Genomic DNA, 24,877 nt, shown 5'->3' with positions numbered 1-24,877 from the left:
GATTGAAAATATTTACAAATACTGAGATACAAGTATACAATAAAATACAAGCTTGTACCTAATGTACAGGTAAGAGGCCAGTTGCTCTGTGCACTGCTCTAACAATGATTTTTTTTCTTTTTGGAGCATCACTAAAACAATGTAGCATCAGAATCTGTTTTCTTTTACTTCACATTTGTATATGTATATTTTATTTTGCATTGTACGTGTATACATAAATGAAAAAAAGGAAATTATTCTCCATGCATAAGAAAGCAATAGGAAAAAAAAATCCGCAAACAACTCTGGTTTTATGAGGCATGATTTTCTGAAAGTACAAACAATGGTGACATTCTGCAACTGCCTGTTGGATTTTAGAGGGATAAAGAATTCAAGTAGTTTTACTGACACACCGAGCTTCACAAGACAATGTATGTGATTGCTAAAATCTCTGACCTTCAATTCAAGATTGATGGAATGTGAGGCATAATGAATTGCATTTCAAGTATATTAATGTGTTGGAGGCATCTTTAATGCACCATGTCTGAAAAACAAAAACTCCTGTCCAATTCATATTCTAAACTTCTGTGAAGGGACTAGAGAATCACTGCAGCCCAAATTGTGTCTCAGACAGGAAAATGACAGAACATAATTATTTTTAATTGGGTCCCACCAACAATAAGAACACTTCTTACTACTGGAAAAATAAGGCAGAAATATTAGGCTAATCATCATCATCCAGGGCACTGTTGCAGACACTGTTTTGTTTTCATACACCTTTTGGGGTCCTTTTTTCCCGAATGTCTTTTCTATAGGGTGAAAATAATTTAAATACCACTCAATTGTGCTTCAGCACAGTGGCCTTTGTTTAAATACTAAACAAAACAGCTCCACAAACATTTCATTTCTGAAGACTTCCATTTTTAACCATCATAAGAAACTACCGACAGCTTCGTGCAATAGACGGGGAGAAGCATGTCCTCAGATGGCAATAACAAACAAACGCCCTTTTGTTCTGGTCAGACCTAGTAGCGATTGGGCACCACAGTACCCAGCTCATCCTATGAATTTAGATCACTAAGATCTTTTATTCTGATTCATCATCATCTTTAATTCCTTGAAATACTTAATTTTTTTCTCATGCACTGAACTCATAGCTGTAGCATCACTTGAATGTTTCTGACCGTGCTGTTTGGAAGAACTTTTAGGACCTTCACCTACCAGCCAGGACAGAAATAATCTTGAAACTGTGGTCTAGGCTCGTTCCATACGCAAAAATGCATCTACTCTACTACATCTACTCTAAATTGTGTAATTTCATTTTACAAAACAGCTAAGACCTAAACTAACCCAAAACCTGACTATATACATCACACTGACCATGCTAAACAAGCCACAGAACTAGAAAAAGACAGTCTCTAAAGAATGCCTGTTACTCAGGCATTTGAGTAACGATAGGGAAAAATTCTGCTTACATTTATCGCGCTGCAGACCTATTCAACCCTATCCCAAGTGTTAAATTACCATAGAAGATGATTTGCTCCACATATTTCAAGATCTGGTAAGCAGATTTATTTTCTAAGTCAGGCAGACTACTTTCATCTTCAGAGCCTTAGTAGCTAGTAAGTAGTACTGCTTCTTGTGATATTTTTCAACTCCCCACAGCATTTGTTGTCCTTACAGGAAACAGTTTTGTGTTCCAATTAGCAGTTTTCATCCATTAACATCACTTGGAAAAAAAAATTAAAAATTAAACAATTCTAATTAGAGATACACAAAAATGTTACATGTGAAAACAGGTATGGATAGTTTTCAAGGTCAAAAACAACACAAGCTGATTACAATCAGACCAATCATTACAGCTTTATTCGGAATTCTCCATGGAGTTTTTGTCTCTACAAAAACAAGGACAACAACACAAGCATCGCCGCCCATCCTCCAAACCGAAATCCCATTAATTAGCTAGGCAGCAAAGTTTCAAAGCATACCAACTGCTTACTAGAGCTCACTATGCTATTGTGTCTAACTTTGAAAACAAGTCATGATTAGGGAAATCTACATGGTAAGCATACTTCAGCTACAGAAAAAAAAAAGTTTTAATCTGCCTAGAAATTGGCAACCGCTCGACGTGTTTTCTATACTTTATGTTATGTTTCGCTGCTCACTGGAACGAATTGGCTGCTATGAATGAAAAGAAACTTTTGCATCTCATCAGCGGCATGAATTTCGACTGAAAGCTGCTGTGCAGGACTTCTATGAAGAGTCTGGGCCCGGTGCCATCCTTGTGCTTGTGAATGAAGCGGCATGAGCCACATGCCCTCCTCCCCCGTGTCTCCTCCACCCCCCAGCCAGGGCCATCACCATTTCCTTTGCAACGGAGACTGGGGAATCAACTGTTTGCTCGTGAAACGAACATGACCCAGAAAGGCATTCAGTGCGATCAATGCGCTCGCTTGAGAGATCTCAGCTGTGCTTTCCATCCTGCTGCTTTCACTCCTGTTTTCTAAATCAACTTGTGAACCAATGGCAAGGCAGCCCCTGTGGCTCATTCACTTGATAAATAGGCCCCTAGACTGATCTTTGACCTTGCTGCATACTTTTCCTAAGTTACTGCTGACCCCAGAGACTCTGTACCCTGCTGTCCATACAGGTTTTCCTTTGCTTTGTACCAGGACATACTGATTGAGGAGAAAAACCAACCAAACAAGAAACTTTTATTACTGTACAATTACTCTACCAGCAAAGTCATTATTTTTCTCTTCACCTGTAAGAACTACCACGTGTTTCTGATTAAAACACTACAGCCATCTGAGTGTTCAGATGATACAATGTGCTACAAAATCTATTTATGCTAATGGCATTTACATTTATTTCAAAATTAGCGATAGATGCAGTCCCTACTTAAACAACCAAGTTCATAACCGGCTAAATTTTAGATACAAGATTCTGCTGGATCTGGAAAAAGAACCAGCTGATGTCATGAAATTTGCTTAATTAACTTAAGAGCCAAGCCAGGCTCCGAGAAGAGGCTATTAAAAAATTCAAAGAGCAAACACAACGTCTGTTTCAGATATGTATTTGCTTAGCTCTCCTATAGTCTTTAGCTATGCTCAAATACCCCTACTTAGAACAAATCCAATAAGGGACTCCTCAAAACAATTTTAAATAGACATACTCAAAGCAGTACAACTATAAAATGCCTCCATGTTGCACAGAATACCATATTAATTATTTTCTCTTATTTAAAACATGGATTTAACTAAACTTTCTAGCATGCAATTCAAGTTTATCACTTCAGTTTTCAGAAACTACTTGGTATAACATCCAAGTTTTCCTGTTTCAGAACAGTTCTTTTTATGTATCTACCCAAAGAAATTATGCAGTTATACTTTCATTTAATAACACTAAATCCCTGAGCTTTTGTCTTTTTCAATAAAAAACTACTTTGCTCAACTACTCAAAAAAGCATCCCAGTTTCCTAAGAAAGTTTACTCTAGTGGAACCAAGTAACCCCACACTACCTTAACAGTAACATATGAAGACCACAACAGATAAATCCAAAACGTCAAGAAATGTTCTGGCTTCTGGTACAAGGAAGGTTACTGCTCTCCACAACATGCCAGAAACCTCTTCCAAGCACTGGGCCAGTACGAGTCCTGAGGCAGCTTCCCCAGTTGCCTCTCTCCCTCCAGCCAGGTAGCTCTTTGTCTCACAGCAAAGGATGGGACAGCAAACTGGGAGAGCAAGGGTGAGGTACCTTGTCAAAAGCTGAGATACAGAACTCAAAGCTGTATTTAGAGGAAGATTTCACATCAGAGGATGCACTGTAAAAGCAATGGACTTTTACTGTGATCTCTCCCATTCCTCATCACACGACAGATCCTCAATAAAACAGCTGTTCCCTGGTTGCTGCAAAAACTGGACTGGTCGTGGCAGGAGGCAGACTGAGGATTAGCATCACAGCCAGCTGACAGGAGAGAGCAGGACTGGCCTCGTTGCCTCCAGTGTCACAACACCGTTACACAGGCTATGTCTTTATCTACAATACCAAGTAGATGCTGGGAAGACAAAAAGTTGATCCTAAGATGAGAATAACAATAACTAAGAGGAAGAACAGCAGAGTTAGCACAACTTCAGCAGAAACCAGCAACTGGCATTGCAACACAGGCTGCTCTTGCTCTGCTGCCTCTGCCCAACTCGCTTTACATGAGCAGAGAAGTATGCTAACTTCTAGTAACTGCTCTAAGATCTTTTTTTAAACTGGAAAACATACATTCTGCCATGTAAACCAATACTCTCCTCTGCATAAGTCATTAGTCTTCACATTCAGAGCAGAAATCTCTACTAACTGGTAATAATAGTCGATTAAGTAGTCCTCAGAGTTTACCAGAGCGAGAAATTGCACTTGCCTGGTGTTTCACAACTATTTCCAAATAGCCAAGGAGCAAAAAACCTAGGAAACCAGAATTTCAGTCAGAGTTTTTTAAGCAGAGTGTGCTCAAGTGTTCTTACATACCGATTTCTGCTTGCAGTTTATTGGCATTTCCCACCTATCCCCCCGCCCTTGTTCACCGCTTCCACACCCATCACCCACCCCAGTCTCCCAATTCTGATGATTTCTGCTCTCACACTTCTCCCCGACTCTGCATTTATCAACATGCACTCCAGCCAGCCTGCTCTAAATCACCTGTCTGCTTTATGCTGTTTATTCCTCCTGACAATGCTTCATCCGAGCAGTTAATCACCCCTCTGAGCCAGCACGATGCATCCCTCTCCTCTACCCCACATTCTGGAGAGTAGGAAAAGTGGCACTGAAAGTACGGGACAAAGCCTTTCTCAAGCCAGCTTTAAGGTTTGGTACCAGAGGGGTCCAGGCTGTCACAGACATAACTGCTGGGAAAATCCCACTGAGGCCGGTGGCTGTGGGCTGGAACAGGCTCCATGGCTGTGCAGAGATGGCAGACAAACAGTGGGATCAGCGCAGCGGTGTGCAGGGTGCCAAGAACACCGAGTGCAAACGGAGACTATGGGCAGCGACGGCGCAGGCTTCCAGCAAGCCTCCACCGAGCGCTTCCAAGCTTTTCACTTGGTCAAACTGACTGCATTTGCACTCAACAGGAAAATGTCTCCAACGTTAGGAAAATAACCCCACCACTTTGCCTCCCTCTCCTCAAGTTTAATTAAGTTTTATGAAACATGAAGGTGCCAGTTTCCTGACCAGACACATACAGAACTCGATTCTTGCATTTAATCTGTTTATTAAAAGCAAATGTTGTGTGCTTTACCGAGCTGGCCATGAAACTACAAAGATAAACTCCTCATTTGTGCAGAGTGCTTAAAAACACGCAGAATGAAGTTACCACTCAGTGTGCTGTACACAGTCACCATCATCGTGTTTTCTTTCTAGTATAAATTAATAAAGTATAAATCTTTAAATACCTCTTTTCACTTTAAAAACTTTAAATACTATGTCATGAGGTCTCAAATGAGAGTCATTTATTTAAAATTATTAAAGCATTATCTAGCTACCTTTTGCTAACATGGAGCACGCGGCACAGGTTTGTCTTTAGACTATGAACACCTGAAGCACTCTGTTTTCTATTTCCCCAACTGTTTTCTCTATAGTACCTTCAAATTAACCAGCCCTCTTCTTTTCCTGTTGCCGACAGCATCTCAGTCAGGTTTCCAAAGCCTGCTGCTCTTTTCCCTAGCAGTATCAACAGTTAGGTTCTCTCACACTAGCTATCGTGCTCAACAGGATGGCAGATCAGATTTTTGCATTCATATTTTCTTGCACTATGGCAAGCCAATCTACCTTAGAAGTAGCTACAGATTCAATATTTCAGACACATCAGCAGAAGACAGCTAAATTCACTCTTCCTGCTATTTCCCTAAGCAAATTCAGGAAATAGTAGAAAACTTCCATAGTCCATATATACACCTTCAAACTTAACGTTACCCATAATCATAATGCTCAAGCTAAGAAAATGAAATCCTAGACATTCAAGTCTCTTCTTTTGCAACCTGTTACCGGCAGTGCTGGCAGCTGTCACATCATTCACCAGCCTCTTTCTCTGGTTCTTCCTATGGTTCATGCAGCAGAAATGTCAGATGCCAGTCATCAGAATACCAGCAAGAAGTGGCACCACTGACAGGAACAGCATGGTTTGAGTTCTCATCGTTGCAAATGATCAAAGCCTGAATGTACCAGGAATAAGACACAAATCTCAGAATTTATAACCGTGGCATTTTGAGAACACTTCCTCATTATTATCAGAATACACAATCTACAATACACATTAACAGTCTTTTTGGCTAATGTAAATTTGGACTTTCAAAGTAAATATTTATTTAATCTAAGACAAAGCACTTCCATTATAACACTAGAGTTCCAGGATAATGTTAACTTCTTAGTCCTTGTTTGAGCTAAAAGGACGTACGGTAGCTCCTGTGAAAGTCTTTGGAACCACAGACATTAAATATTCTTCTGGAAACTTAAGTATTTTATTCATGCTCACTTAATGAATTCACTTTTGTGGTTACCAAAGAGAGGTGATAAAAACTGTCATCTTTTATCCATACTAGAGACACAAAGAATGAAAGAAAAAAATGAATATGAATAAATGAATTCTTAAGCATAAGAACAATTTTCAAGGGAAGTAGAAGTATGAAAAAATTATAGCCAAATCTGATGGAAATCTTGGCTGCTGAAGTAATACCAATAAAGAAAAATAGATCATATAAAGGAAAAATCTGTTGGTCAGCATTAGGAAGGGTATTTAACTTAGTATGGTAACTGAACAAAAAAAGAGACAGAAAGCCTCTGAAGTGCACAAAATGCACTTCAAGGTGCTCTGAATTTGTCTTTGAGGCAATTTGTCTTCCCCCATTAGCCACCTGGGTAAACAGCTCCTAAAATAGGCCCCTCTAGTAGATGTCTCAGGTTAAGACAGATCTGTTCATATATATTAATATCTGCATATACACAGATCACACAAACGTAACTCTTATTATTCTGATTTAGCGCTGCCTTGTCAACCTCTATCTGTAAAGCACCTGGAGATAAAACTGGTATTAAACAGGTTGGGATCAGCAGCCTGTTACCCTTCTCCAACCCAAAATCTAAGGTAACTATTTTCCTGGGATTTCCAGTCAATGGGACATTCCTAAGTATGAGCATACAAATTCAGAAGTTTATTGTGCAGAAGTTTGCTTGCAGAAAATTAGGAGCAATCTAAACTTATCTTCAGCCTTGCAGAATCGGAGTACTGATCACTGAGGCCATTATTTCTCATTAAGGGAAAAACTGGACACAGACTTTTTAATTAAAAAACCTGAGCCTCTGTGGGGCAAGAGCAGCAGTATCTATCTCCCCGAGGCCAGCCGACAAAGTGCTGAACGGTAGTTATTAAAATAGCATAAAAAAAAAAAAAAGAAAGAAAATTATCTAGTGTAATTACACACAAAGCTTCAGATGAAATGTTCTGCAAAAGTCCTGTCCCCATGTGAGTAGCCAGGAGTAGCACGTGTGCTGTCAGATGAACTGCTTTCATTTTCAGAAGCACTGGGGACCTGAAGAGAATCTGAAAATTAACCAGCAAGCTGGTTCCTTGGGTCTTTGTCTTAGCCTCGGCATAGCCTCGGGCTATGCAATATTTTATGTTAATTATCCGTTTTTACTATGATATTAATCATCACCTAGAAAATAGCAGATTCACATGGGCTACTAACTTCTTCTCTGTAGCTGGACGCAGCCCATGCAAACCCTGACAGGCACACCAGTCACTTATAGCAGGTCAGAGGAATAAAAACCAGTAGCATTATAAAATATACAACTTCAAGGGATAAAATGAAAGACTTAAAATTTGATTTAGTGGTATGTTTCTGTAACACTTAAAAAGTGATAAAACTATATTCGTATGTGAGTTCTGATCATGAATCATCATAGCTTTCCAACCCACATAATATTTTGGGATAAAAAGGGGGTTATTGAAATTAAGTTTGTTTTCCTGTGCAATACAAACAGGTGTGTCTATCCAGATATTTCTCTAATACCAAAAAAGCAAGATTGTTGATTCTATATGCACTCTATTTTTTCACTCTTATGCTCTGTAAATAAAAATATGCTCTTATTTGAGATCATTATTATTTCAAATCAGCAATACTGTAAGATGAAGCCAGGATCAACATGTTTTGGTAAGAACCTGAAATATTCTGATCTTTAGGAGAGCAGTACAAGATACATAGGAAGACTCAAACATACTAAGTACAACTGAAAGGACTTTTGCCCTCAAGATGTAGAAGCAACAGCGCCAACAAAGCTGCTCCTGAGCCAGATGTGCAGACCCATTAAAAAAAAACAAGATACCGTTCCATGAGGAGATGGATTTCTGGCACTGTCCCATCACCTGCATGCATGTTTGCTTCCTGCTTCCCATTTTTCCATTCTTTCACATTTCTATTTTTTCCTAGGCAGAGAAAATCGGAATGATTTCCACACTAGGGAAGACCTTAGCCCCAAATAAAAATCTCCACTTGAAAAATTCCCTGCTAAGAATTTAATACCTTAAGTTTGGTCAAGGCATGTTAGACATCTCTGTGAAAATTCAGGAAGACAGTAGTCCCCTAAAATCTTGGTTTTTATTGTACTAGCAGAGGCTTTTTAGAGATGAAAAATATTCTAAGATTGTCTCTGCAACAGTTATACTTCATTTTCTCTCAAAACCCTAGAAGTGAATTAGGTTTAAAATTTGGTTACATGTGGCAAGTTTGCCATGCATTTACATTTTTCATTAACCAGAAAAAAAAAAAATCCCAGTTTTATCACTCTAAGAGACTTCATATTGCAATAGGAATGCTTGATATGCAAATACTTGCTCCTCATCCATACTGCTGCCCTACTGCCAGTGAGCGGTGCACCTCTCGGTTAAGTCTGTCAAAAACAGCATTGTCTCTTCCAAAAGATAAATAGGTAAATAAAACTCGATGCACCTATCTCTGAAGTCCGGTTATCTGTTAAGAACAACACCATCTTCTGCAAGAGAAAAATAACAAAATTTGAATAGATGGAAGATTAAAGGGTCAAGTGCTGTGATATACTGGTAAATTCCTTTTGGAAGTTCATGGAGTAACTACAACGAATGTTTCATTCCATTACTACTAGCCAGCACAGGAGATAAGTTTACTGTGTAAAATTAAAAGGTTTAGAATTAAAAGGGTTAGTCAGAGGCTGCACTGTATTAGCCCAGACCTATTTGGTGCCTGCAAATGAAGAGGAAGCAGAATGGAATAACCATTATGGCCTTTATTGGACATTAAGACAAATGTGCAATACTGTAATACAAAGAATGGTCTAGATACATAACAACATTTTCCCCAAATCCTGTTTTACACCCAACAATTCTTGTAGTCAAAAGTCAAACTACAGTTGACAAGTAGGTATGGCAATTTTTTTTCAGTACGAAGATGCATAACATGAAAATGCGTAGTATTAGCAGTGGCTATCATATTTTATTTTATATTGTAATACCATTTTGTCCAAGTCTAGATATTCATTTATTAGTAAAAGTTACAAGTGCAAGAATTCCTTGTTTTCAGCACTCAAGGTTGCTGTAATACAGATGAAAACTAATTAATCCAGTATATTTCCAGCACACATTTTTCACAAGATGCACAAATTAACCTCATTTTTCATGATGCAGCAGTTGCCAGGAGAAACAACGCTAGCTCACGCATCCTGTACAATAACCTACATAAAATCAGCTTAAATGTCAGGGGCAGGAAAACCGAGTATTTTATGTAACACCACCATTGGTAGCTGTTGTAAAGTGACATTTGTATATAAAATAGGTTTGACAGAGAACTGGAGAAGCTTCAGAAGATGAAAGATGATTGCTTTTTAATGATACACCTGAAAATTTTGACTCAGACCCAAGAAAGTGTCTGAAGGGATTCTACTACCGAAAACACATCTCACTGAAGAAGTGTCCTACAAATGAATTTGGACAACCTATATTTCACTGGATTGTACACATCCTAATTTGACAACTGCTTTACAAAATCTAAGTTAAGAATTTGCAAAGATTGAGTACTAACTAGTCAACTTATTGACATAAAAATTGATACTGTAGCAGGTTATAAACTACTATGAAATAGAGTTGTACTTTTAAATGTTTTTAACTTAGAAAGGTTTCTTCACTTGGTCTATTGAACAAAATGATAAATTGTACCGGTATTACAGCTCCTGTCAAACTTTTCTTTCATGTATTCCAACTAGAAAGAAAAACCTTTAATCATGGTTGAAGGTCATTTATATGAACTTACAGTAGTGTTTCATAATATTCATATAGGAAATTTAAGGATAAGCAATCTCTTATAAACTCATCAGGCTGAATCTTGACTTCAAGGGCTTTTGCACTGCTCTAATCAGATCATAATCAGATCATTTGTCTTTCAGTACCTATGGACACATATATAAACACAGCAGTATCAATGCTTCATCCTCACTTTCACATGAAACTTTCTTTGTTGTATTTGCCCTGTCACTGATTCACTAGCTTTCCGATTTTTGTCCTGGCATAGCACACCAAAAACACAATAATAAGGCTTTTTTTTCAGTTCAAACTATTCTGAAAAGATTCTAAGCTTCCTATATTCCTATTCTTCTCTGCTTCCCTTTTGAGGATGTCAGTCATGCTCATAGTAGTCACAGTCACACAAACATGAAGATTATTTAATATAACTATTTCATCAACTATGCAAAAGCATTTTAACCACAGCACAATCTATTCAAGAATTTATAAAGAGTGGACTTTAAGCTTTCCCTTCTGAAATTTACAATTTTGAATTGCAAATAAATGCTGAAATGTAAACAGGGCGGGCAGAATGGGCAGTAAATTGCCTGTAAAATGTTTGAGAAAGTGAACCACTACTTTTTGACAGAGAGCACAGCAACTTCATACACTAACAAAAAAAAACAGTTCTTTTTGCATTCATCCTCAGAATGAAGAAAGCTTTACCTTCCACGGGACTGAAGAACTCTTCAATATCTGCACAGCCAGAAAACAGGAAACTTTCCTTCCCTTTGTTTCTGTCCGGTATTGTAACAGTTTGGAATAACTAAACATGGGAAAAAGTCCCTTTATTTCCTGTGAGGGCAACCTCACAGCATATGGGAAGAAATTAACACACTCATACAGAATATAACTGCCAACTTCCAGGCATTATTCTTAATAAACAGGATCTCACGCAGTGTCAAAGAGATAAATGAATGAGGAATAACCTTAAAGTAAACGAAAAATAAAGTTATCCCTATCAGGACTTCACTCTCCTTCTTCTGTCCCCATAAAGAACATTTCCAGGTGTACTACAATGCATTTAAATGTGGTAATCACATCCAATTCATTCTGTAATTTCCTTCATTAATTCCAGTATTATTTTTAGCAGTAGTTACCTGTTGTATTGTACAACTGAACTATAAAATCAACTTCTTATTAGAAAAAGAATCATTCTACTTAGAGAAAACAGCAGATGCAACCCTTCTATGGATACTTATAGGAACTATTTGCAGCATTGTGAAGAAATATACGAATTGTAACTTCCAAACTGTTAAATCAGTCACATCATCTTGAAAACACCTTTTACTTGTCAACTTGAGATTATCTAAAGACAGCTCACACTTCACCCCCCTTTAATTACAAAATGCTCAATTATCTCTTGATAATCATTGAAACTCCGTATTTCAACATAAAATAAATGAAAATAAACACACTATAACCAAATGCAGAGATAATATTTTCACACCTCAGACTGACAGCATATGAAGATGTCCAAGCAACTGCATTTCTGCATTACTGCTAGCCACGCTCACTTTAACCATCCAGCAACACAGGTAATTCATGGAACCATGAGTGGCACCTATTTCAACACTGCAAAAGACAGCCACATCTGTTCTACTAACACAAATACTACATTATGAGGAAATCTCATCACATACTTGACTTGTTTTGACAGTGGTTTTCTTTTTTTTTTTCATTTTTCTTACTGTCACTGGCTGCCTCTGTCCTCTACTGAGCCCTCTTACATCATCTTTTCCCCATATACAGTTTCACACTGCAAACCAGAATGGTGAGAAAGAGTAAACGGCTGTTACAGCTCATACCTCAACCATCATCCCCAATCTCTAAAAATACTGCTTTTGATACTTTAACATAAACAAAGAGAGGAAAGCAGGGCCTAAGTAAGGTGCTAACTACACTTTGGAAAAAAAAAAAAAAAAAAGGATAATTAGAGTTCTTCGACATGTTTCAGTACATGACAAATGATAATTCAGTACCTTGATTATCTATTACACACATTTGGCTATTTTATTCTTCCCCTTTCAAAACTGTTGTGCAAAAGATTAAGAATAAAACCAGGGTGAAGATCAATGATACTGACACCAAAGAAATTCATCCCAAAGGATTTTGACAGATGATCAAAAGTATGGGAGGATTTATCACACTTGGATTTTCAACAAGATAAATGCTGAGTGTGAATTTTTCAGGCAAGACAATTAAAATGAGCAAAAGGAATTATTTTCACAGAATCACAGAATCGTCTAGGTTGGAAGAGACCTCCAAGATCACCTAGTCCAACCTCTGACCTAACGCTAACAAGTCCTTCACTAAACCATATCACTAAGCTCAACATCTAAACGTCTTTTAAAGACCTCCAGGGATGGACTCAACCACTTCCCTGGGCAGCCCATCCCAATGCCTAACAACCCTTTCAGTAAAGAAGTTCTTCCTAATATCCAACCTAAACCTCCCCTGGCACAACTTTAGCCCATTCCCCCTCGTCCTGTTACCAGGCACATGGGAGAATAGACCAACCCCCACCTCGCTACAGCCTCCTTTAATGTACCTACAGAGAGCGAATATATATATATAATGAGAGAGAGAGAGAGAGAGAGAGAGAGAATATATGTAGTTTGTGGGAATTATAGTCAGAAGTTACTGGCGTCAAAAAACTAGACTGTACAAAAAAAAAACAACAAAAAACTAGCCACGCTCAGAGATTATGTCACTTGCACCCAGGCCTTCCATCCACAATCTGCAGTACCAACAGCCCCCAACCTCTGATGACTGAAGATGGGAAGAATACATCCTCCTTAAATAATGCTACCAACCACTATTACAAAAAAATGTTACTGTGATAGACCTACTATGAAATGTATCACATTAATTCACAGATTCCTTCCAACACCTCTCATTTTAGGTCTTTATCTTACACTTCAAGTTCATTTTTAAGTCATATTGTATAAGCTTTCAAGGCCAAAAAACTACAGACACTCAAGTGGAAGGAAGTAGCTATCATTATAACTTTAGGTTGGCCATTTTTACAAAGGCATTTTATGAAACAGGACGTATTTACTGTCTTCCCGCTTTATGTGGCTTCTGCAAATATATCTCTCCCACAAACGACAGAAGAATAAACAGGCACTATTCGGTGAGGACCATTTCACAAGTCACTCAAAATGAGAAAGACCAGCTCTACAGATATATGCCACTACTTCCCTACCTTCTACTATGTAAAGTTTTGGCATCTTTTTAATGAAAGCACCGCTTGTACACTACAGAGCTTCAGTTGCTTTCTCATCTGTTTAAGTCTCAAATGCCTCTGTGACTTTTAAAACAAAGCCCCTTCACCACACATGCTACAGAACCCAAGGACGTCTCAAAGCATCATATCACATATTATTTCTTCTAGGCATCTGGATACACCATATGCTTAAATTCCTTGGGTAAGGTAACTTAGCACATACTAAGCAATAAAATGAAGTGATCTTCCAGTCTTGTTACACAAATTTATAGCATCCCAGAGATCAATCACTTAGTTATACAGTATATCATTTCAACTTTATAGCTTTGGGCTTTTAGTGCCCAATTCTTTCCAAAATGTCACAGTAGGGATTAAGAAGTAAAAGCATGGCCAATTAAGTTTACAGAAGAACCTGAGAACATCCTGGAAGTGTATTATACAACAAAGAAGAGACATCGTACTTTCCATTCTCCCATTTTGTATCTAGTACTTTCAAGCTTATTTCAATAATATAAAATAGGAAGTTCCTGATTCCTGTGGTACCTTTGTAGAAGAACATACAAACTAATGAATTATTTCAGGGGTTGCACCACTTTCACCGTGTTTTTTTCCCAACGTGGATTTTTTAGCTTGTAATGGTATAAAAACAGCTTTGTTTTGGATATACATTCATCACATTTTAAACTACCATAATTTGGGGTGAGGAGTAGCAAGGACACAAATACAGCCATGTCATCCACTTCACCAGATTGGGTCCATTACAAGATACTCGAAAACAGACACTTGGCTTCCAAACTCACCCTTTGCTGCCTAACCAGCAAACTTTTCACGAACAAACCCCAAGATACAGGTCACTGAAGGCTTTCTGAAAGCACAACTTCATGAAGTTAGTACGGCAAAGAATTAAGCTTTTCAAAGAACTGGACATTTACATTTACAACAAGTATAACAATTGTAAACACAATTCTAGCCCAACTGAGAGAACTCTTTTAAAAGTTCTTACAGTTCTTCAAATTATGCCTCAGCCATTTCAGCTGGGGACTTGGAGATCACAGCCACATGTATATTCCAAATGTCACCTTCAGAGCTGTTTCTCAGACTGTGGAGTGTATGACACTAGTCATTGCCCATCAGCCAGCTACACCTGCCCAACCTTTAGGCTCTGAATAGCTGCTACCCAGTTATATCTTCTTGACTGTTTTTTGCGATGCGAATAAAGTATGCTTAGTATCTACCAAAAGGCTGAAGTCCCAAGTGCAGAAAGTTTCCAGTGGTCCAGCTCGCACCTAACCAGTTATGACATGGATTAACTGCATAAACCCAATGTGTAATTCTTCCTGGCCTAGATGTTCTCCATGTTTGCAGCCTATTTCTCCTTTCCTGTTCAGCCTGCCAACCGATGGCTCTTGCCCAATCCACACTATTCATATTGATTTATATCCCTGATGGAGCTCTTAATATCCCATATTTAAATATACAGAAGACACCAAATGCACTCCTAGCAACTCAGCTGCCCAGTACATTACCACATTCCTGCTGAGATCACCTAGAACATATTAATTACGTGGCTACCTGGGGGGGCAACAAGTTATTTTCCAACACTTGTCTAAGAGCACTCTCACTCCACCAATGCTCCTCCATCGTATGCTCCTCATATCCTGTTTGATTTAGGCATAAGGAGGCTGGGACTGTTGAGTCAACTTGCAGGAACATATCCACCCCTCTCTCTAGGAAGTATTCCATTTCAACAGCCTGAGAAACTACCAGTATATTTCATAGGGAAAATATATAAAAGCTGTATGTAATGTAAATTCACTTGTCAATTGATACTGGTCACTTTCTCTGGCTGTTGTAATAGACAAAACTTTATTGCAAATGTATCAATACATATAATGAATTTAAACTTCAGGTGCAAATTGCAGCAGCTACAACTAAATTTCGTTTTAAAGTGAGAATGCATAGAAAACTTCCCTTGGAAGGTCAAGGGGTGGATTATTTACTCTGCTGCATCCAGCAAGAGATAAGATACTATCAGTCTGTCAGGGGCCTGCATCACAGGCATGGAAATCAAGCAAGCCACATTACTGCATCTTATTACTGTTCTGTCCACTACTGCTTCTTCTACCCATTCTGCCACACTACATTCATGTTCTTGAGACTTGAAAACCACAGAAAGCTCATGATGTATGCCAGATGACTTGGCAGCCAGGCTGCCAAAAGCACAAGGGAGAATCAGGAGGTCTCATAGAATCTAGAATTATTTATTGAGAAAATAAGCATCAACCCCTAATATCTCAGTTCTGCCCCTACAGTAGGATAACTTGAGCTGTGAACAGTCTATGAGAGAATTACAGGAGCAGTAAAGCTTGCACAAAATGAAGCTGACTTTGTGAAGTTATCCTTGCAGTTTCTCAGACATTTTAAGCAGACATCCATTCTTCTACCATCAATTATATATAAAGGGAAAAGACTGTTTTGAAGTCAGAGTACTGAAATGGGAATCAAGACATCAGATTATATTTCTGGCTCTGCCACAAACTTCCTCTGGGACCCAAAATCGAGTTCTGTCTCTAAGTTTCCCATTTGTACAACTACTCAGATTTGATTTATTAATGACAGTAATGCACTGAGAGATCTCCGAACAGAAAATATTACAGGAGTGCCAGGTTATCTGTCCCCTGAACATATATGATACAGTGGAAAAATTATCTGTGTATCTGAGATTTTTCTTTGATTTTGAATATTTGCTGAACAGCGTAACGTGGCCATTTGCACTGCAATTTCAGACAAAGGAAACAAAGTAGAGGTGCCAACCAGAAAAAAATTGCTTCCCTGAAGAGTTGAAATTTCAAGACAGTCTGTCTTTTTCCCTGTCACACCAACAAAATCCAAAATTTAGGATTCATGTAAGTTGGAAGGGATCTCCAGAGGTCATGCAGTCCAGCCACTTATCAAAGCAGTGTCAGCTAGGACAGGTTGCTCAGTCTTGCCCAGCTGAGCTTTGAAGAAAATATAGATATTCCGCAGGCTATGGGCAACCCGTTCCTGTGTTTTACTATCCTCACATTAAAATATATTTTTCTCCACACATTGGGTTGGAATTTCCCATTTCCCATTGCCTCTCCTTTGTCCACTGTGCACCCGAGAGGAGTTTGGCTCCGTCTTCTCCACATCCTCCCATCAGGGAGCTGCAGACAGCAATAAAAATTCCCTGCGACTTCTCTTCCTGAGGTAGAAGAAACCTTATTCCCTCAGCCTCCCTTCCCAGATAGTATGCCTCGGGCCCCTCACCAACTTGCTGGCCTTCCACAGGACTTGCTTCAGTAGACACATTTCTTTCTGGAACTAGGGAAACCAAAACTGGACTCACCAAGGTCTCACAACTGCAGAATACAAGAGAAAGAATCACTTCACTTGACCTGATGGTAACAACCTTTCAACAACCCAGGATGCTGACTGCTTTCTGCACTGCAAGGACATACTCATGCTCAAGTTCTTCTGCACAAGCACTCCATGAGCCCCTTCTTTAAAGCTGCTTCCTAGCCCCCAGACTATACTGGTTCACAGAGTTATTCCACTCCAGGTGTAGGAGCTCTACGTTTGCTTTCATTGAACTTCATGAAGCTCCTATCATTGTATTATTCCAGCCTCTTGAGTCCCTCTGACTGCTGAAAGTGTGCTTTCCCATCACACCAACCAGGACATTACTGAAGATGAGATTCAAAGACGAAAAAAAGGCCGCACAATAACATTGGCCAGCTCCCCCAGACACATCCCGACTGGTCTCCTACTTCTGTATATCCATTTTCCTCAAGTACTTTGTTACTGTGTCTTCTTCTACTGAAGGCGATGGCACATTCCCACAAAATCTGCAAGTGGCCTTCAAGAGGAGTACAGGAAACCCTTATCAGTGAAAACTCCAGAAGGAAGACCACAGAGAACCTCGGCCTTTTCTGTGTCCACTTTTCACAAAGTTCTCTCCCCACTGAGCAGTAGGCACACATTTTCCCTTGCCTTCCTTTTCCTACCAACATACATTAAAGTCCTTTCTGCTGCCCTTCACACTTCTAATTTCAGTACCAGCTGAGTTCAGACTTTGCTGTCTCCATTCCTGCATGGCTTTATACTCCTCCTGAGCAGTCTGTCCCTGAGCACTCTCTTGGGTCCCACATCAATGCACCCCATCTATTCACCAAAGACAGGGACAATCCTGCTCAGTCCAAAACAGAAAACTGGACAAATATTAATGTAGTTTAGAATTAAAGTAAAGCCAGAAAAATAGTTAAACAAAAATCCTGGAAAAGAATATCCATGCGTACATATGTATGCAAATTTGTTTAATATACTTAAATACAAAGGTGGAGCCTAAATTATTCTAATTATTAATTTAAATTATTATCTTGCTCAACTCTATACTTCATTCATGGGTAGCCCAATTCCTTTCCAAACAGGGACACAGGGACATATACTTAACGTACAGACATATATATATATATATATATATATATATGTATATATGGTTAACAGCCTTCCACAGACTGGCAAGCTGCCCCCACCTGTATCTTAGGTCAACTATAGCCAGTTTGGATTTGTTTATTTTGGCCAAAATACAGTTCCTTTTGGTTTCCAATGTGAAGAACTTCTCAGTTCCTCCTATAGTGTAATACTGTTACTAACTTGGAATTCCTCTGCTTTGACAAAATTGTTCTTCATGCTAACCCTATGAAAAAATACTAACCCTGGAATGCATAGTTTCAAAGCACTTGCTGTTTTAAAATGGTGACAAAAATTGCTACTGAAGAGGTTTGAAAAATATGTCTCCATAAATATTTGAAATCACCCCAAACAGGATACCATTCAACAGGATTAGGCAGCATATAGTAACTTAGTCTGGATGTATCGATGGATGGTCCCTCCAAATAGTTTCTTCTAAATCAGTAACTCATTATTACAATCTTGCGAAATTTATGGGCCAGGAGAGTCAGGACTGAGATATAAGGCAGAGCAAAGGAATAAATGGGACACTACAAATACAATGATATTTATAAATACAGATATGTGTAAATATAAATATTTATTGTGTAAATATTGTCCTCTTCAGCATGCTACATCTTACAATAAGTCTTACAAAGAGCAGAGTTTATTAAATGCTATGAAACAAAGATTTCTCTTTTCTGTATTTACATTTTGCACTGAATAGATTAAAAAATAAATAAATATACACTTTTCCTTAAAAAGCAGCTTTTCAAAATACAGTCTAAGTACATCTGAGAGCAGTAAGGGGAAATTCATTGAAAACTATGAAATATCCATCAATAGTGCTGTATAATTCCCTACACTTCCAAACAAGATAAGACACATGCTTGAAAATCTTTCTTGAAAATGTCTGGGTTTTGTCATTTTGCCTACACAAGGTTCTGTGCTCAGCTAGTAGAGATGTAAATAATCTTTTCTTGCAAACACACCCTACAAAGCAAGCATTTGATGTTGGGGATGGGGTTTACAAAGAAATAAACAGCTTTTAAGCAGTTACCCTTACTCTGATAAAGACCACAGGTGGTGCCATTGATATAGCCAACCAAGCCAAATAATAGAATACCATATTCTTTTTTTTCTTGTAATGCTTAAGCAAGTTAAAAAACATCAGAAATTGGAAGTGAATGGAAAAGATATTGGCTTTCTATGGTAATTGTGTTTGCACTTCCTTTTGACTTTTTATGATGAAGTTGCCATAGAATTTTGCTTTTCTTTTCCGGAAGAGAAAGGAAATCACAGAAGCTTATCAAAAAATGCAGCCAGCTGAAACCCTTCCCTTCCATTCATTTAAATCCCTTTTACAAATGTAATTATGCAAACCATTAAGAAGTCACTAATCATTACTGTAATTGAGATATATATAACATAGATAACCTATATAACATATATTCATACATACACACAACGATACACACACATTGTTGTATCAGACTACAGCCATAAAAGATAATTTAAAAGTAGTTCTTCTGTAAAAGGTCCAACACCTAATTGGATCATCCAGCATAACCATTTGAGGAGTTTCAGTCTAGGACACAAATTATCTATTGCTGATATGGAGTAGTAACACTGAATTTGATTAATGTTTACCTGGAGTCTCAATTAATCACTTGTCCAACTAATTAGTCTGCTCTACAATCAGAGAAATACCTACTGAGCCAAAAGAAAGGAAGGGCGCAGGGTGGCAGGGAAATACAGGACCCGAGGAGTCACACAGCCACTGAGAAGGTTGGGCGATAAACCTTATAAACATTTCTTCATGCCCATTGAAAAGCAAGGATTCTGTTTGCCTTAACAGAGCATGCATTTACAGAAAACTTAACCCTTTTTTTTTTTTTTTTTTTTTTTTTACTTTAGTAAAGCGGAAAGGAGAAAATGGTACAGTAGAATCTAATGGAACTGAACTTTGATTTGAGAATTAACTGGCTGAAATGTATGTTTATTTACAGAAGAGACTCTATAAACCATGCTATATTCTACATAATAAACTGGCTGTCTTTTCCTTCCAGCTGCCTCAGGATCTAACAATTCGCCCCGACTTTGGCCGTGGGGTTTTGGAAGGCTCAGGCGAGTGCTAACATCTGCTTCTATTCCCATCAACGTCAAATTTGTCAGAACACAAAACTGCAGCAGAAAAACAATCTCTGTTAAATAAAAATAAACTCTACTTCCACAGCTATCCCCTGAAGTACCAAATGCAGCAGATCTATTACATGTCCAATTCCTATTCCAAAATAAAATTTCTTTCCTTAAATACATTTTTTTTTACCTTCTATTGTATCTAGCCTGTATCACTGCAGTGTACCTGCCTCCTAAAGCTCTTCGTGGCTTGGTTTGCCTTTTCTGGCCAAACATCAGCATGAAGAACACACATAACAAAGCTTTAAACCAAGTCAGAAAGTGACAAATTAAGCCAGCCACCATCTAATAACTCTTTACTATTAACTACCCCCAGTTTTACTGGTCTCCTTACTACTGGTTCATTGAGAGTTCAGATGAGTACCCTGATTTATACAGCAAATGAACCCTTGCAAGAAAACATTAAGCTAATTAAAAAAGAAAAATTAAACATTCATTAAAAAGTCAAGTGTATTTCTCAGCATAAAATACAGGACCAATGAGAATCTTGGAAAAGTTTACTCAGTTTTATCCTAACTAGCTAATCATGCTACTACTTCTAGAGAAAAACAGGAAATTTTCACTATATTTACAGAGAGCACATCAAATATATACAATTTTTCATTTCTTGGAAAGAATGAAATAAATAAGGTATACACTGATAAATCACAAAAGAAAAAAAAGAAAAAATAATAAAATAGCATTTTTACCATGAACACTCAACATAATTTTAATTATTCAGTTACACAGTTAGATAACGTGATTATTTTGGAGAGAGAGCAAGTAGTCACCAACTGTTGCCTTCACTTCCTTCCAGCAAGAACATTTTGGTGAAAAAAGATTCTCCTCTATCCCTGCAAGTACAGCTTCCATTCCACTGGAAAACACAGCTTGCTTTCTTGTAAGATGACATGATCACCCAGGAAGTATGGCCCAGCAGCAGAAAAATCCCAACAGCTAATTTAGCCAGTAAAGAACCAAGTTTGTAAAAGTAACCTCATGTTGTAGCTCATACTGAACTCCATCTGTAGACATGATTTTCAGAAATATTTTAGTTCCTTAGGCAAGTTCTTCTATCAGTAGATTTAATTCTTTTAAGAAACACTAAATGCTAACAAGAACAAAACCTCTAGTATTGAAATGACCCTCCAAGTGTTGTAATGAAATGTTAGAAGGAAAAGTTCAAGCCTTTCTTCATAATTCCCTGTGCCTACTCCCTCTGACATTGCTGTGACTATTGGTGGACTTAAGTTTATCCACCTCATGTACGTTTACATACCTCACTGAGATGAGCACAAAATCATTGTTTCTCTGTATTATTATGTCTCAACATACCATGCTACCATAGTTTATTAGTGGAAGATTCAGATCTGAAAGAGTAATATCAACACAACCAGACCTTTCCACGCAGATCTGACTTGTGATGAGAGCAGATTAAAAACAATATACTGAATTTATGCAGTGTAAAGGCAAGAAGAGGGGAATGAACTCACATTGGAAGGACTACTCAGGTACATCTATTTAATCAAATAACGAACCTATTAAATCTTCTGCTTTGTACTTAATAGCCTTGTAGAGCTCTGACAGAATACACGAACCACTTCTCACCGCACTGATGATAATTGGAGAAAGAGGAGTCACAGAGGAGCAGGAGAGCAAAAACACTTTAAATAACCAGTGAGAAATTTGTCCTTGGTGAGATGCTCTTTAATTCCAACATAAAGCGAAGAACCTAAATAATTCTAACATGTAATAGGCATGGCTCCCATGCAGGGAAACCAGCAAAGCATTTCCCATGTAGATACACAGTAGCAAAATCACATCCTCCTTACAATCTCATTCTCCAGCCAGCCACAGGCTGCAGCAGGTAAAACACCATTTCCCCAACACGATCACATCAGCAACAGGGATCTCCTCCTCCCACCACTCAGTTAAATCAGGCTTGCACCTCATTTCCACACCTGTTTATGTTACAGACTGCCCATTGTGATAACTTAGCTTTGCCTCAGCCAGAGGGGTAGGGGATGCTATCAATTCACTTCACAGGATGCACAAAGTACTCAAGAAAAAGAGTTAGGTATGATATAATGAACATTATACTTCCACACAAATCCCACTTAGGTACTGTCCCCATCCTACACAAAAACAACCAATAGAAGAAACATGAATTTTTGTCTCTTAATATAACTGCTTCCACAATGGGGCATGAGCACAAGATGAAAGGTTCAGTCCAAACTGATGAAAAGTTAGCTCTTGTCCACGCAAATGCTAATGTACCTTTCCAAAGGAACCGTACATCATAAAACATGGCATTCTGTAACTCCACAGAAGAAATAAGCTCTAAACCTGAACTCACAGTTTGTTTCATTTACCTAAGTTAATACCCTGTTCCTATAAACTTTAGTGAAAACTGTACGTTCTCCATGCATACTGTTAAAAAGACTACAAATGGCTTCAGCTTTCCATTCATAAAGGAAATCCAGTTTCTACCAAAATGACCTCCACTGACAGTGTTGAGGAGACCTGGAAGACAAACTCCTAACTTTCATTGGAATTTCAGCATCTTGTCTGTCTCTAGTTTAACAAGGAACCCTGCAAAACAGGATAGGGTTTGGACAGAGAAAGTCAGTGCTGGGACCCCACATTGTTGCCCCATCCAGATATGCTCCAAGAGAAAAATTTTCAGTTCACTTTCATCCAAAACAAACTCAGACTTTGTGCCCTAAGACAACCTCACGCTGAGAAGATGCAGCCTCCAGATCAAGAAGTAGCCACAGGAACAAGCACAATGCCAATATGTAATAAATGTGATTGGTCTCCACACTGGCACTAGTCCAGAGCCACCCCCCTCATAAAATCCACCACCACAGGCACTCTCAACACCAGTCCTAGCAGACAGGCAAAGGGAAAGCTCCCAAGTTGTCTCCTCAAACCGAGGACAAGGCACAGTTTAAAAGCATGACATTTCCCTGCAAAGGGTTTAGATCTCTGAGTTATCACTTGAACATTGCTCACAAACATTAATGAATATGTAAAATTTGACCTAGAACCAGGCATTTAACTCCAGCGCTCCTCCCTTTCTCCATGTGATTTATTTAGATCATCTTGATCCAAATTCTGCAAGACTAATTACTGAATTCATTACTTGTATGCAACTTGACGTCTGTACAGAGTCTGCTCTTCAGAAGGAGCACTTGCTGCTTGAACATTAGTACCCATTATGTCTGAAACTGTGGGGTCCAAAATTAAAGACACTACAAATTCTTTAAACTTGCTGAAGAGACCTAAGAATCTGACATACACCAAATCTGGGGCTTAGGATGAAATATCAAAGCATATTCCCTTAAGATTTTTTTTTACAGTAAGTAAAATTTGATTGTTAAATAGGAACAAAGTAAAAGGCAATCACACAGCCACCTTCTCAAGTATACATCAAATATTTTTTTAGAAATAGAAAACACATTGGACCATTTACCATTTTTCAAGGTTCTGCTGAGGATAAACATATGGAGAAAATAAGCTACTCTGTAGATCTTATTTCACTCCTGTGTCTGTGCTTTTATTCTCCCTGTCACAGCCAAGTTGAGAATTTCCTCTTTCATGATAATAAGCAGAAAGTTCACAGATCTCAAAGCAGCAAAGCAGGAAGTTTGCAGTTTGAAGGATTTCCCCTCTTCAATGGCACAGGGGAGGAGAGAAAAATACGTGGGGGCTACTGTGAAAGATCCTCAGCAAAATCAAGCAGATGAGCTGGACGTATTTATCTCATCAGGGTCCTAGAGCGATGCTACCGACACCTCGTGCAAACGAAGCACAGCACAACCGTGCTAAGAAAGAACTGTTCCTCTGGCTTTCCCAAAGAGCTCACACTCCTGCCTTTCTTATTAGGGATTAGGGCGTTACCTGGCACAGGTAATACCACCCGCAGTGTCAGTGGGGTGTGGACGGAGGTTCACCCGCTGCAGCACAGCTCTGGCCAGGGTCAGCCTCCCCAGGCGGCCCCAGCACCCACAGCTGAGCCCAGCCTCCCAGGTGGCCCCAGCCCCCCCAGATGACCCACTCCAGCCCCGCTAAGTGCTCCTCATCCCCACCCCGCTGCCCTTCAGGGGCTGCCGCTCTCCCCAGCACCCCGAGGGGCCGCTGCCCCTCCTGCCCAGCCCCGCGGGGTGCCCCTCGCTGCAGCACGACCCTGCGGGCGGGCTCCCCGGGCAGGGCGCCCCTTCCCCAGCCGCGCAGCCCGGCTCGGTGGGGTGCCGTGCCGAGCCGTAACGAGCCGCTCACCGACACCAGGAACTCCAGCGTGCCCACGTAGTCCCGCTCGGTCTTGAGCAGCTCGTTGAGGACGCAGACGCGGAGGCGAAGCTGCTTCTCCAAGTCCTTCCCGCTCTCCCCCTTGCCTTCCCCTCTGCTCTCCTCCGTCATGGTGCGCGGCGCGGCGGAGCGCTGCCCGCGGCCCCGCTGAGGCGTGAGCGGCCCGGCGCTGCGGACAAGGACAACAAAAGAGCCCGCTGGGTTACATAGCGGGCCCGGAGCCGCGGGGATGCCCTGCCGCCGAGCAGCCTCTGCCCCGGCTCACCCGGCTCCAGCCGAGGTCCGGAGGCGAGCAGCCCCCCCAGCGGGCTCCGCTTTCCCGTCAGGAAGGGGACGCGGCCCTGAGGAAGCGAGC

General features: G+C 39.5%; 1 protein-coding gene across 1 annotated transcript in view; it reads right to left on the bottom strand.

Moving 5' to 3' along the window:
• The window catches only part of PREX2 (phosphatidylinositol-3,4,5-trisphosphate dependent Rac exchange factor 2), a 172,743-nt gene extending 148,110 nt beyond the window's left edge, over nucleotides 1–24,633 (bottom strand). The window contains exon 1 of the mRNA XM_035563072.2: nucleotides 24,493–24,633. Within this exon, the coding sequence (XP_035418965.1) occupies nucleotides 24,493–24,633 (141 nt within the window). The remainder of the gene's footprint in view (nucleotides 1–24,492) is intronic.
• Nucleotides 24,634–24,877: the final 244 nt, after the last annotated feature.

The sequence above is a fragment of the Cygnus atratus genome, chromosome 2 (genome assembly GCF_013377495.2).
Source record: "Cygnus atratus isolate AKBS03 ecotype Queensland, Australia chromosome 2, CAtr_DNAZoo_HiC_assembly, whole genome shotgun sequence".
Lineage (NCBI taxonomy): Eukaryota > Metazoa > Chordata > Aves > Anseriformes > Anatidae > Cygnus > Cygnus atratus.
The sequence above is the reverse complement of the archived record's forward strand: the minus strand, read 5'-3'. Positions and strand labels throughout refer to the sequence as shown.